General features: G+C 45.8%; 1 protein-coding gene across 5 annotated transcripts in view; it reads right to left on the bottom strand.

Annotated features, from left to right (window-relative positions):
- Positions 1-519: 519 nt before the first annotated feature.
- Positions 520-15,202, bottom strand: part of THRAP3 (thyroid hormone receptor associated protein 3) — a 62,245-nt gene continuing 47,562 nt past the window's right edge. For 3 of the 5 annotated variants that reach the window (XM_084963881.1, XM_084963880.1, XM_021095929.2), the window contains 8 exons: positions 13,262-13,975; positions 11,898-12,070; positions 10,790-10,901; positions 9,766-9,850; positions 7,612-7,799; positions 4,479-4,674; positions 3,892-4,035; positions 520-2,120 (listed from right to left, as the gene is read on the bottom strand). In XM_084963881.1, the coding sequence (XP_084820007.1) occupies positions 1,899-2,120; positions 3,892-4,035; positions 4,479-4,674; positions 7,612-7,799; positions 9,766-9,850; positions 10,790-10,901; positions 11,898-12,070; positions 13,262-13,975 (1,834 nt within the window). In that variant the 3' untranslated portion in view covers positions 520-1,898. Of the gene's footprint in view, positions 2,121-3,891; positions 4,036-4,478; positions 4,675-7,611; positions 7,800-9,459; positions 9,652-9,765; positions 9,851-10,789; positions 10,902-11,897; positions 12,071-13,261; positions 13,976-15,202 lie in introns of those variants that run through there. The other 2 variants (XR_014807462.1, XM_084963882.1) reach the window with 2 other exon arrangements.

Genomic DNA, 15,202 nt, shown 5'->3' with positions numbered 1-15,202 from the left:
AGCGCAATCACCCTTTCCTCGGGTGACGGGGACTTAGTTTGGTTTCAGAGTACACCTCCGGATTCTCAGTGGGGGGAGGCAGGAAGAAAGGAACTTCAGAAACTTTCAAGGTTCTTGCTTTCTTAGCTAAGGCCAGAGCTGGCAAAGCCTCGCGCCAGTCCCTTGTGGGATAGGCTTTCAGGCCCTCTTCCTGCTCAGTGGTGAACACAGAAGGCCCAGCTTGTTATCAGCACCTCTCGAGCTCTGCCCCACCACTGTCAAAGTCCTTGCTTATGACACCAGAGTGAAAAAATGTTGCTCTCCTAGGGTGTCCAAGGTACAGGATATGAAGCAAAACCATTGGAATGGGAAATGAGGAACACGGGTGGCTGAGGCTCCTCCTAGAACTGAGTGTGGGGCTGAGCAACAGCCTAGGTGCCGCCCGCACAGACATTTTGTCTCTCATGTTCCCTGAAGCTCCCCCCAACCCCTCTCTGCCACACACACACACACTCCCAGGGTGACAATGACCACAGCCCATTTACATCTGCCACTTCATTTATTTTTTTATTTGCAGGAGGAGTTGAAACAAATTTTAAGGGCATTTTTTCATTTTCTTCCCTAAACATGAATCATTCAAGTAAAACCAACTTAACTATAGAAATGTAGCAAAGTAAGGGGAAAGTAGCGCAACAACCCAAGAGGCAAAGGTCGAGGGGGGAAGAGGTGGGTGCAGTCCGCATATTACATATGCATAAATGCCATATGATTCACCTGCTCAGGACCGCCTCCCCAGAAGGCAAGCACAAGGACCCATTGTAAGATGATGTTTCCCCCCCAAACATCTGAGAATGTTTCAACTTAAAGCTTAAGGTTAAAAAAAAAAAAAAAAAAAAAGGAAAAGAAAAAAACAAAACAAAAAACCCCCACAAACCACCCAGCCATAACCACCTTCCTTAATCAATCATAGGAGTTTCTTTTCATTTTATAAAAAGATTAATAAAAAATATTGAAAAAATTATCTTCTCATCTTATATTTGTAAAGATAATAGAAGTCAGAAGTTTCTTAGAAAACAGACCAGAAACTGCCAATCCAGTTTCCACCCCTGTTGCTGAGAGGATCAGCAGGACTAGAAAGTTTGGGATATTGGAGCTGCTGGTGGAGAAGGGGAAGCCCAGCCCAGAAGAAATCAGAAAATATGGGGGGGGGGTGCACATAGGGTGTGGTTAGGAGCACACCACGTGATACATGGCTGCGCAGAAAAGGGGAACACAAGGTGGTCAGAAAGGCCTTGAACTCCTCCTCGACATACAAAACCGATTTTTTACAAAGATCCAAGCAGTTTGGTCCCAAACTGAGGTGAACACTTCAATGTTTATTCACATGCTTTTGTTTTCTCTTTAAGAATCAAAGTCGCCCAAATTAAATCTTTCTGCTAATGTTTCTACATATGCCTAAAAAAAAAAGAGAAGGGCTTTTAAAAAATCAAGATAAGGGGGAAGAGATTGAAAATCATCAAATTAGTCCTCTTAGCTCCAAATGAAATGAAACGAAGAATAAAACTGTTGGTTTCTAATAGGGAATAAACCAAAATCCAAGTATCACTCTGCCCTCCCTACCCCAGCCCCCACCCCACACACCAACAACAAATGAGAAACACACAGCTAAAGCCCCACATGGTGTGTTCTGCTCAAGAGCTGGGCCTGACCCCAGGCCCCACGGCCAGCTGCCTCTGTCCAGTGGGACACAGCGCCAGGGATGCTTTCGGCTGCAGTAGGATTTTACATGGCTGGTGGGGGGGGGGGCGGGTAGGGGTGGGATTTTCAGAATCTTCTTGAGGCTCCTCTGTCTAGCTCCTCACCAGCCATCTTCCCAGCGCCTCTCTCCCTTGGGCAGGGGCTCCCATCAAGAGTGGCCTCTACTCAGTTGTGGGCTGCAAATTGTCCTTCTCCTCTCGGTTCTCTGTCCCACTCTCGTCGTCTTCGATCTCTCCTTCCTCCCCACTGAACTTGTCGTGGGCCCATTTGGGGCTGGTGCTGGATTTCCGAAACATGAACCGGCCCCGGCCCCGGGGAAAGGCTCCTCGGCCCCGGCCCCGGCTCACCCACTTCTCACTGCCTTCGCCTTCACGGTCGTCATGCTGGAGGAAAGAAAACTGCCGTCAGCGCCAGAGTGAAGAAGAGTCACCAGAACCCTCTCCTCTGCACCCACCCAAATGTGACTTTCTCAAAGAAACTTACATAGGCCTTGTCCTCCTTCCCTGTCCCCCACTCCAAAAAGGCTACTGATCCGGATCTAAGAGAATATTCAATTGGGTTCCTTGAATTCTAAAGTAGCAGCTTAGGCATTATAATGATGACGACAACATCTTCACCCAGCTCTCAAAGACCTTTTCCTGCATTATCTCATTTACTCCTCACATCTACCCTACCATTATCACCTCCACTAGGCAAAAAAGAGCCTGAGGAACTTTAACTCAGTATGTAGTACACCGCCTCTCAAGGGGTGGGCTTGAGAAAGCAAATCAGCCCCAAACGTGAAACAGGATATCTGATCTGGGTCCTCAAGCAGCTAACAGAGGAAGCAACACAGAATACAGAGGGGGGCCCATTTGGGGCTGGTGCTCTCCCCAGCCCTACCTCCCGCAGCCAAGAACAGGCAGTGAAAGTGCGACCAAGGGCATGATCTGCTCCTGGTCTCAGGCTAGTTAGCAGCAAAAGCAGGACCTGAACCCAGCCTCCCATCTTGTATCTGCCCTCTTAAGTTTTATGTAAGGAGGCAGGGTGAGAGTAGAAAAACCACAACCTACAACTCAAACAATCCCTGCTCTGATGATCTCATGAGAGAGAAGGCAGGATCTAATGAAAGAATGAATGAGGAAGCATTCTGAAAAGTCACTGTTAACTTGTCAGCCCCATGGCTTCAAAGAGTCTAAACCATCCTTAGGTGCCCAACGGGTTAGCTCAGCTAAAAGGCTAGCTGCTTGTTCACAAGCCTAAATGAATCAGGCTGGCAATGCTCCTTCCAGTGGCAGACAGGGGCAGGGAAATGGGCTTTGTATGGCCTTTAATCCTTTCCCTAGACAGCCCCACTCCAGTATCTATCCCAGCTCAGCCATTTCCCTGGATGGCGGTTCAAGGTTCCTCTGAGAGGCTCAAAGTAGCTCCCAGAAGCCCTAGAAAAGTGAAGCCACGAACAATGATTTACAAATCAACCTGTTTCCTAGCTTCCAGTTTCCATGCCAGTCCTCCTCAAAGGTGAAGAGAGACTCTCAGCTGCCAAGTTTACCTTGGTTATAACACCAAGTCACATCTGCTTGGATCTGAGCCTACTGCTGACACAGTATGGCCAAGAGAGCTCACTCACTGGCCAGGTAACTCAGCCTCAGAAGAGCCATAACCTGAGAGGGAGAGGCTCAGAAGGTGCCCAGTACCCGAGAATGACCAACAGCTTAGAAGAAGAGAAGCCCCAGCGGTGTTTCATTTTGGAGACAGGTCCCTTTCCTCAAAAAAACATCCTGAGCAGTCTTTCTTGTCAATCTCCTGCTGAGGAGTGACAGGGAGGGGCTGCAGCCTCAGGGGAAGGTAATGATATCTTGGGTAAAGGCTGGAGGGAGGCTGGAGTTAGGGAAAGTAAGCAATAAAACTTCACAGATGAAAAAGGCAAGAGCAACCTTTCCTGCTTATGCTGGAATCCAGAAACATCTTAGATAACACTTTCAAGGTCAAGGACAGCCTCTCTGGGGAACACTCATCTGCCAACACTGTACTATTCCAAGCACCTATGTAGCCAGTGCAGTGCCTGCACACGTTTTAACCACAGCTTTGAAGAGACCAATTAAGGCCTCGGTATCAGCTACTGTGTGTGCCAAAGGCCCCCTTGGCCCTTTCTGGTTATCCCCAGACACATACCAGGTAATACTTCTTGCTTTTGGGCGTGTACTCAGGGTCCCACTCCTCCTCCCGGTTTCTCTTCTGAAAATCGTTGTTGCTGCTGTTGTTGTTGTTACCAGAGTAGTTACCTCTGCCCCAGCCTCTCCCTCTGGCTCGAAATTGCTGTGGCAATAAACAAGGGGTGGGGGGGACACAGGACAAAGGGACCATGTAAGGAATGCAGAAAAACAACTCCTTGCTTTCTATTCAAACACTTTTCTGGCACAAAATAGACAGCTGGTCACCTGGTTTCTAGCCATTCCCTTTCTGTACCTCTCAAGTCTGTAGCCTAGACAGAAGACGACATGGTACGGGGCCTCCCTACACACAGCAGGATGGAGTCGAGATAAGTGAACTTCAGACCAGAAGCCCTAAGAGGCTTTCTGGCTAAGTGATTATAAATAGAAAAAACTGAAAATGGAAAGCCTGGGAATTGGGGAACCACGGATTCTAGGGTTTAGAAACTGGGTTACTTGTATCAAGGGCAACAAAACAGGTATTCTAGCACATGAGTGGAACTGGTGGAAGTAAGGGCGGAGAGAAAGGGAGAGGGGACAGGGGCTTACAAAGGTCCCTCGAGCTCTGCCTCCTCTCTCGCTTGGACCCACGAAGTCTTTGGTCCCCAGTCTTGATTTGTCAAAGCCGGTGGTACTCTCCTCTCTCTCCTCGGTCTCTTCAGTGTACTCTTCTGCTTTGTAGGAGTGGGATGACTGGGAAGAAGAGGAAGATGACCTGGATCGGTCTCGTGCTCTCCGGTGCTTCCTATGAAAACAGAAGAGCCAGAGAAATCAGTCAGCTTCTAGGGTAGGGTCCTTGGCTGGGGGCTCCCGGAGAAGTAGCACAGTGTAATCAGCAGTAGGTCTATGATGAAACAACAACTCACCCCCAACTTTCCCACCCAGGGACACGCCTAGGTCTGAGCCTGGAATGAACATGGGAAATACAGAGGAGGAGGAACAAAACACAGTCCATGGCCTCTGGTAGTTCAGTCTAATACCCAAGCACAAATCAGAAAGGCAGAAGGAAACAAACAGCGTATGTAGAGCCACAGGGTATGTGGCACTGGGACAGGCTTTATCTATTACCATCTGTCTCGGCTTTATATTAGTTTTATTTCTCCTAGGAAGAACGGTACCTGTTTTGTGAGGCTACTCTAAAGATTTAAAAAACAGTGTGCTTAAAACACTTTACACTGATGTAGAAGGCACTCAGTAAATGGCAATTAGGACTATTCAGTAGTATTTCCCCCATTTTATAGACAGGATGTTCAGGTGACAGAGCTGAGTAGACCTGGATTCACACCTAGCTCTAATTATACGACTACTCCGCAAACCACCTCCCACCTTCCACTGAGCTTAAACAGATTGTGTCATTAAGCAGAGGATCTGGTGAAACTCTTCCCAGAGTTATTTCCCTTCCTGCCCTTCATCTGGGGGAAATTACAGACTAGGCAAATTACACTAATACGATGAGTCACAGTCTACGTACTGCCATGTGGTAGTGGAGGAGGGTACCAACTACGTCTAAGGTGGCAGAAAGGCCAGGCTCCCAAGAGGAGAGGAGGCCTTACAGGGAGGAGCCAGCCAAGTGCCAGTAACACATCATTACCCTCCTCCATTATGAAAAGCCCCTGGCCCCCGCCTCCTACCCCAACCCCCAAACAGTTGAGATGATCAAATACTTAATTATCTGAATCCTTCTGGCTCTAACATTTACTCATAAAAAAAGGAAAATCTAAGTTACTTCCACAGGATTCTTACAACTCGAATGTTTGACTCACTGCTAGTTCAAGAAGTTTTCAAAAATAACACTCCAAAAGACCCCAGATTTAAGTCCCAACACTGCCTTTTATTAGCTGTGTAACCTTGGGTGAGCCACCCTTCAGGCATATGAGAAAGAGTCCTTGTATCAACTCAAGTGTGACATACAAAGAGAACAGTGACACAACTGTCATTCTTCTTCTCGCCCCAATCACAAAACACTAGGGTTGCTAGAGACTTGTTCAAGGTTACAGAGCAAATCAGACAGAAAGGAATAAGCGAAAAGAATAAGGATCAGTGATCCAAGGCCAATCCTGAAACGCCTGAGGGCTCCTGCTCCCTTTCCACCAGGGGCAGCACTGACGACTACTGTACCCCCACTTCCGTTCCCTACAGCGAATCATCAGTCCTGCATCTGTGGGGAGCCCCGAAAGCTGCTAGAGCTCGTTCATGCATGAGTAACAGACTGGAAGGGAGACAAACAGAAGATCTGAGGTTTGATGTCAGTCGATACAGTGTGACCTTGGACAAATCATCCTGGGCTTACTTTTTTATCTTTCAAATGGGCAAATCAGGTAGCCTACTCACTGTCCAACGTATCTCAAAGGACTATTATCAGAAAATAGGGAGTTCCCGTCATGGCTTAGCGGTTAATAAACCTGACCAGTACCCATGAGGATGCGGGATGGATCCCGGCCTCTCTCAGGGGGTTAAGGATCTGGCATTGCTGTGAGCTGTGGTGTAGGTCACAGACGCAACTTGGATCCCACGCTGTTGGCTGCGGTGTAGGCTGTGGTGATTGGACCCCTAGCCTGGGAACCTCCATATGGGGCCAGTGTGGCCCCCCCCAAAAAAGGCAATGAATACGAACGTGCTTACCAGTTAAAGTTCATAGACAATAGAAGTGGTGTTGCTTCTTACAGAAAGGCATGAGGTTTTAACTCTGTTACCTTTTTTTTTTTTGTCTTTTTGCCATTTCTTGGGCCGCTCCCACGGCATATGGAGGTTCCCAGGCTAGGGGTCGAATCAGAGCTGTAGCCACTCCTAACTCTGTTACCTTTAATGAGACATGACTGAAAAGTCATAAACATTCAAAAACCTAAGTAGATGGAGTTCCCGTCGTGGCGCAGTAGTTAACGAATCCGACTAGGAACCATGAGGTTGTGGGTTTGGTCCCTGCCCTTGCTCAGTGGGTTAACGATCCAGCGCTGCCGTGAGCTGTGGTGTAGGTTGCAGACGTGGCTCGGATCCCGAATTGCTGTGGCTCTGGCGTAGGCCGGCGGCTACAGCTCCGATTGGACCCCTAGCCTGGGAACCTCCATATGCCTCGGGAGCGGCCCAAGAAATAGCAAAAAGACAAAAAAAAAAACATAAGTAGAAACAACAGGACCTTGGTATAAATGCCGCCTTATGAAGCGCAACAGTACTACCTTTGTTAAAAGAATATTTGGAACAATCCCTCTCTTGGAAGTGTCTGTGAAACTAGTTTAAAAGGCATTTGAGATCAACGAACTTGTCCTATCCAGTTCCACCCTGTTTCTCCCACCACTGTCATTACCTGACAACAACTCTGAGCCATTTCTAAAACATAACCCCCCAAGATCTGTACTGAGCAAGGACATGACAAAGAACGTGTCCAAAATAAATGCAAAAAGAATTCCCAATGATTCTGCACACTGTCCCTAGAGCCAAATCAACTGCCCATCATCTCCGAGTGGGGAGGCCTCCCTTGGACAAGGATTATGCCTACATTTGTGCAAAAGTTCTGCTTTTAATCCAGGGACCTTACTTGACAGTTCAAAGAAACTGCACACGTGGCTACCGTTTCTAACCCAAGTTCTCTGCCGTGGAGGGTCTGCAGTACAGCCTAATGGAGGGCAGACAGAGGCCACTCAAGAGTCTGAATAAGGTGACAGACAAGGGCTCATGGATGACGTACTTCTGTTTCTTTGATCCTTTATGAGTTTTCTCCGTTTTCTCAGCTGAGCGTTCCCTCGAGTGGCTTGAGTCTCGGGAATCCACTGACTCTCTTGATTTACCTCGTTTAAGATCTCTCTCTTTATGTTTTTTACGACGCTCAATATCGAGGCGGAGATCAACGGGATCATCTTTGTATTTTCCCTCAGCCTGCCAAAAGAGACATCAAAATGAAAGTTCTTGGGATTCAGGGCTACCAACTCAACCACCCCACAAACTGGTTTCTACTCCAATGGAGTGGTGCAGAGGAAGCACCAGGAGCGCGAGGCGGCACCTCACCCGAGCTAGGCAGGGATACGAGATCTTCCATAGGAGTCATTTTATGAGGATCCCTTCAGAGCCCAAACCCGTTCTCTAAAACAATGACCACAGCCTTCTGCAAATGCTGCGGCGCCTGTGCACACACACAGCTCACTTTGCTGTTTCCCTCCGTGGCCCAGGAATGACTGGCTAGCCGACAAGTTGAGAAAGCCAAAATCAGCTCTGGAAGGTATCGGTTAGGCTGGTTCAGGCTCAGTCACCACCGAGAGTGGAAATGCTGTTATTTCCCCTACCTTCTCTTTGGCAGCCCCCCCAGGACCTCTCCTCCTCCACAGAATCTCTTGAGTATGGAATCCAGTGACAGACAACGAGAGACTTGGGCAGCCTCTCAAAATAGTTAGTTATATTGAGAAATTTCTAAAGAGGGATTATCAAAAACCATAATGGAGAATTCATAAAGTGGAAACATCAAAGTTTATTTTTTAAAAAAAGAAAGAGAAAAATAAAAATCTTTTTTGCTAACTTCCTAGGAAGTGTAACCTATCCGGGTAAGTATACTGCAGATACAGCATGAGCCTAGCAACGACAGCGGCCTTCTACCCCAAACTATCAGGCCAAGGGCCTTCAAACAGCTCTTGAGAAGCTCAAGGGAAGCAGAGATGTAAGGTGGTTTCAGGGATGTTCTACACTAAGACTTGTCTCATGGAAGTAAAAGCTCCCTAAAAAGGAGGAAAGGAGCAGTTCACTCTGTATTAACATTTTACTTACACAAACGACTAAGCTTTCTGTTGAAAAAAAAAATTAATTTTAATTACAGAAGTGGTAGGTATAAGCAGGTTCACTTTATCACGTGGTGGCTGTTTCTGCAAGTGGGGCCTCTGTACCCTCCAAAGACCAAAAAAAGAGGAAAAAACCCAGCATGGCTCCCTCAGGCGCTGCACGTAGCACCTCTAACGAGTAGGTTCTGCGGGGCAGAGAGGACGGGATTCCTCCTGATGTTTCAAAAGCTTGCATTTCACATGGTTCAGGCCAAGCTAGTGGGGACTTGGAGAAAAAGAAAAGGGGGATGGGAGCGAAGAGAGACTGTGCAAGGTTGTCTCTCATCGCATTCAACCAACAAGACAAATTTATTCGGAAAACTTGAAAATTTGTACTTTTGGGAAAGGTCTCAGCAACATCGGAAGAGCTACCTTTAATTATAAATTTTCGCTGTATATGAGAATGGTGGTCAATAAATCCTAAGATTTTAAAAACCCAAATCTAGCACTTCATAGTAAGAGACTGCATACAAGCTTTAAACCTCTTAAAAACAGTGTTTACGTGCACATCATCACAAAGGTAACTGGGCTATCAACGCAATGCTTAGCTTTAGAGTAACAGTAACCAACAGATGATAGATATGGTACAATGTTAGAAAAAAATCTGGACTAACTGCTTAAAACAGTCTACGAAGTTAAGATATGAATATTTCACTCTCCTCTGACATGCATGTCTTTTGAAATCATGGTTGGAAATAGCGCATGTATATAGTTGATTTGATAATACTTACAAGCAGAAAAATATCACAAAAAGTTTCTTCTCTCATCATGGGCACTTGTTCCAAAACTCCTCTCTTTTTTTTCTCAAGCTCACCTCAATAGACTTTGGGGTCATTTACCATATTCTAACCACTTCACAAAGGTTGTTGATACATTTAATAAAAATTAACCCTTTGTAGTTCATTTTTAGAATTATGCCCATCCTTAAAAGAAAAACACAAACTTAAGTAGAGAGTAATTTAAACAAACACATTTCTGTCAAGTTCATGCCCAACGCACTCATTTTGTTGGAATTACTGATCAAAGCAACAGTTCACCTTGTAGCCAGGTTCCCGGGGACTTTTCATTTCGTCATGAGCCAAACCATGTTTTCTGAAAGTACTGGGGGAAATGTCTATCCTCCTGGAATTGAAAACACAAAAATTGTTTACCATTCCATAGTGTGACTAGAGCACTGGTAATATTTTGGTTCACAAGCTGAGTAACAGAATCATAGATATTCCCTTTTATTGTGTTTCATAACTTATACGCTTATGTTATTTACTTACACTCTCTCATAAGTGTACAAAAGCACGCACACACATGTATGCATGCACACCCTCCCCCCACAATCTCAATTTCCTGAACTCAAACAGAAGAAACTTCTTATTTCCATCCAGTACTGCTAGAGCCATGCCTACAATCTTAAATTCACATCAAGACTACCTTTCATCTTGGGAATTAAAATATAACGGCCTATTATTCACCGATGGGATTGAGGTCCAGGTGAGAAACAACTGCCTGGCGTGACACACGTCCCCAAAAAGACCCCAATTCCAGGACTGTTGTGCAAATATGGTCCTTCCACCTACTGTAACAGGTTTAAGAGATGACTATTAAATAATTAAAGAGAAGGCCAACTTTGTTTCTAGACAAAGACCCTATTCACTGAATGAACTCCCACAACCAAAATGTTTAAACCTGCTGGGCTTTCAAACCTTTTGACATAATCCTGTCAGCTCTCCCACCTCGAGCACCCACCTGCTGCAAATCCTTCTAAAGGAAGAACTGATGTGTGAAATTCATGGACTGTTTAAAGAAACAACATTTACTCTAAGTATCGAAAGCTCACAGGGATCCTAGTTTCCAAGAATGCCAGCATTCATTTATATCAAAAGGGCTGTTTTCCTCAGGCCCCCAAAGCAGGCCCTTTTCACTCTTAGCTACCACCATCCTAGAGCCTTGAGGGCGTTAACCTAAACTGTGCTACTATTGCACCTAACAAGTGGCAAAACAAGTCGAGTTTACTATCTGATGAGCAGTCTCTTATAATCGCCTCCAGTATAAGGCTGAGGTGCTCACCTGTGAATCTCTGGGCTTTTCTTGTTTTTAGCTGCTTCCTGCTCGGTTCCTCTCTTTAGGTATTTAGTAAAGCGTTCATGCAATGTCATTCCCGAGGACCCAAAGTGATGCTCTATGAGAAGTCAAAGACAAACATGTCAGGCTATCAAATGCAGACTCAACATGCAGCTCCTCTGCATGGCCCTGCAGCCACAGAGAAGAGACTATAGTTAGCTTCATATAACAAACATACCATGAAAGAAAAGAAAAAAGTGGCTAGTTCAGACCCAATCCTATGTTGAGCCCTAGATTTCTACTGCAGGACATAGATACAGAGAAAACGGAGCCTACTATCCTCTGAATCAGCACCAACTTCTGCTTGAGTTCCAATTTCAGATGGAACCTGTAACTGGCTCAGGCCCAGCTTCTACATCACATTCCCCAGCTCATCCACCTCCATTTGCCCAGGAGATGGCACAATAACATGGGGAAGAAATCCATACCACAAGACCTATAAGAAACCTCTAGAGGCTTCTCCTACTAGACAGGAAAAGACAGAGGCTGGAAAAGCCACTTTTCATACCTCCTTCCTCAAACATTTTCAACTTTCACGTAAAGGACTTGTTCTTACAATCACAGGCTACCACTAACATTTCATAATGTTCAGCTCTGTAATTAAAAAACGGAAACTCAGAGTTCCTGTTGTGGTGCAGCAGAAATGAATGCCAGACACTAGCATCCATGAGATGTGGGCTCAATCCCCGGCCCTGCTCAGTGGGTCAAGGATCTGGTGTCATCATGAGCTGTGGTGTAGGACAAAGATGCCACTGACATCCCACGCTGCTGTGGCTGTGGTGTAGGCTGGCAGCTGCAGCTCCCATTCGACCCATAGCCTGGGAACCTCCACATGCCACAGGTGTGGCCCTAAAAAGCAAAAAAATAAAAAATGCTTCGAAAAACAAAATAAAAAATGCAAACTCCTCCCTAGAAGAAAGTCCCTACCTTCAAAGGTCCTACTGATGAGTCCCCCAAAGCCTCCCTCATTCACCCTCTCACCCTTCCGCTTGTTAGAGAGGAAGCTAAGCTGAGGAAAGGGCGCCTGAGCAGGCTGGGGGTGGTCTGGACTCACCTTTAACATGGTGAACGATGGTCACTATATGCTGCGCAAATAGTTCTGAGGGGCTCCTCTGAGACTGAGCTGACTGAATGTGCTGGAAAATGGATCGAAATTCCTGTTCCTTTTTGTTGCTATGAACTAGATCCCGACAAAGCTTGCGTTCCTGAGCCAATAAGCCACTGGGTCTGAAAAAGAAAGCAGAGGGAGGCCCAATGTAGCAAAATACACAGAAAGTAAGAACATTTAAACCGTAAAAACGCAAAGCGTGCTTTAAGAGTTTAAATTTATCCACAAAATTCCCTTTTTAAAGTTCAAAGTAACTTCAATGTACCGCAACTATGAGACAAAGCATCCCAAATCTCTCCTCTGTTTCCCCTTGGAATCTTTAATAGGAATGAATGGGCAGGATGAAGCATTAAACTTTAGTGACTGTTTTGGGGGAGGGTCTCTGCTGGTTTTAACATATGACAAAATGGGAAGGTTTCTTTGGGCTTTTTAAGGCTGCACCTATGGCATATGGAAGTTCCCGGGCCAGAAGTCAAATGGGAGCTGCAGCTGCCAGCCTACACCACAGCCGCTGCCACACCAGATCCAAGTCGCATCTGCGACCTACACCATAGCTCACAGCAATGCCAGATCCTTAAGCCACTGAGTGAGGCCAGGGATCAAACCCACACCCCATGGATACTAATCTGGGTCTTAACCCGCTAAGCCACAACAGCAAGTCCAGGAAGATGTTTTAAAAAATCAACTAGCTTGGCCAGCCAGGGTTACTCAGTGCAGTGACACAATGTGGCAAGAGTGGGATGAGACTGGCATGCTGCTCAGCAGACTTCCACATGGTTGTGCAGGTTTCACAGAAGGTGAGAAGCAGCCTAGGGTTCAACCACTCTTTCCTTGAGTTCTTGCGCCCCCAGCCCCAACTCTAAAACCCTTACATTATTTGACGGAGGCCTGTAATGATAGAACTGTGACTTAGCTAAGAATGGAGAAATGGCTCCTGAACAGCTCCATGGGCGAAAGACATCCTAAACACATTTAGGAAGAAAACAGAACAGGGATGGAACTGGAGAGTGGTGGTGAGTGATGCGACAGATGGAGGGCAAAAAAGAGAAGCAGAGGGGAACTCAGTACTAAAAAATCCAGTCACTGAAGACTTTAAAAAGATGCTTCACCAAAGCTGCGATACTGCCCAATACATAATGGATTGCTCAGTAACACACACTTCTACTCTGAAAACAGGGAGATACAAGAGTGTCTGCGCTGAAAGTTAACAGCAGGGGCCCGTCCTGTCCCAGAACCACCTCAGAGAGGAATTCAGGAGATTAACACTTCGGCTACTCAAGACCTGAGGGACAGGATGGACCACATCTCACCTGGCAAGGTCCTCATCGAAAGAGTCCATCCGGACATTGACCTGGGCCTCTCGAGTAATGGAAAAGGAAGACTTCCCTGTGGAAAAGTCTCCTTTGGCTCCCAGCTTCTCTCGGCTCTCAGAGGTCTTTCTTGGGGGAGGTGATGAGCTTTTCTCCTGGACCGCTTTATAAGCAGTCACTCGGAAATTTTTTTCAGGCACAAACCCCCTGTGCCCACTTTCGGTTCTCTTGGGTCCTCCCCGATCCTCCTTTTTGGATCTCTCTGAGAAAGACTCCTCCTCCAGCTCCTCTGTTTTTCTTTGCTTTTCCTTCCCGGGAGGTGCATATACCAGGCCCTCCCATTTGCCTGACTTCTCCTCCTCCTGGTTTTTGTTTGTACCTGCTATGACTTTCGACATATATTTGGGTTCATCATCAAACTCAGACTCCTTCCTTCCCTTAGCCTTGTCCTTATCTTGATCATCCAGCTCCTCCTTGTGGAAGTCAGCCATCTTCTTCTCAAAGTCATCTCGGAGCTTATACCTTTTGGGAGACTGGCTACCCCGAAAAGGCTTCTCAGTATCAGTTTTGGGAGCAAATGGATCAGATTTCACTTTCGTATCACCCAAGCCTGCATCAGAGAAGCTCCCTTTCTCTTTCATTTTCTCTTTATCAGTATTTGTTTGTTTCTGTTCCTTATCTTTTCCATTCTCTGTCTTCTGCTCATCTAGATACCTAGTTATGAAAACACAAGGGAAACACACAGAGGCTTCTGAAGCAAACTGATCTAAAATAAAACAGCACCACATGGTCTTACAAATTTTTGGTTAACAAACATGTCTTGTGGATTCTAGTGTTACCAAAGGAGTTTCTACTTAATTGCTTTCTAGTAAGTTCTGAAAAACTGCTCTTCACACATTTACGAACTTGGCACTTAAGAGAAAAATGTATGTTCGGCTGAGTTGTGTATTACAAAAACAACCAAAAAGAAAACAGCAAAGGTAATTTTTAGGCTACCGAAGAACAAAAACCTACTTACCTGTAAGTGGTCTAGGAAAAAAAAAATTAAGGTCTTATCCAACCTTCACTCAGTCACTTAAAATCTGCTTTCAGCAAAGTTAACATAGAATGTTCAACATTGGACTGTTTTGCTTTTATACAACTCACATTTGGAAATACAAGTCTCAAAAGAGACTTCAAATTTGCTTCAAGTCACCTAGAAGATCTAAGTATGAAATATACTGTGAACACAAATAAAAACAAAAAATACGTTAATTGGGGAGAGAGGGAAAATCATCCTACTCATTCAGTCCTTCTTGGCAAGGAACCGAACTTGTTTTGTCTTGTTTTTGCCGCACCTGACGCATGTGGAAACTCCCGGGCCAGGGATCAAACCTGTGCCACAGCAGTAACGAGAGCCACGGCAGTGACAACCCTAGATACTTAGCCCACCGAGCTGCTAAGGAACTCCAAAACTTGTATTTAAAGTAGACATAATGAAGGCTGGAAAGTACAGATTCTCAATGTCTCATCTGTACCATTAATAGGAAAAGTTTGATCAAGTTATAGTTGCATTAATATGGCAAAGAGGAACAAAGGACAGCAGGGCATCAAAGAACATGCAAATAAGAGAGGAAAAAAAAAGGTGGGAAGGGAACCACCTGCTCTCTAAGTCTCTCTTGACAACCTGGTCCTGATACAATTTCCCTGTTAGGCCTCTGCCATCCCAATACATCCAACCACACAAAACAAAAATTCAGGTTCCAACTCACTGTGCCCCAACCCCCCACCACCCTGGGTAGAAAGACAGAATCACCGTTACGTCCTCTCCTAACACACAGCCTGGTTGGCTTCTACTGGGACATACACCCACCTTGTGCTTTTAGAACAAGGTCTTCCTGGACTAAGCCTTGGACTTTCCCATTCTGCCCAGTCTCCCCGACTGGGCAGGGTACGAGGGTT

The sequence above is a fragment of the Sus scrofa genome, chromosome 6 (genome assembly GCF_054392235.1).
Source record: "Sus scrofa isolate SSC_HxYL_T2T_F1_AM1 chromosome 6, Sscrofa_HxYL_maternal_Yorkshire_Landrace_v2.0, whole genome shotgun sequence".
Classification (NCBI taxonomy): domain Eukaryota; kingdom Metazoa; phylum Chordata; class Mammalia; order Artiodactyla; family Suidae; genus Sus; species Sus scrofa.
The sequence above is the reverse complement of the archived record's forward strand: the minus strand, read 5'-3'. Positions and strand labels throughout refer to the sequence as shown.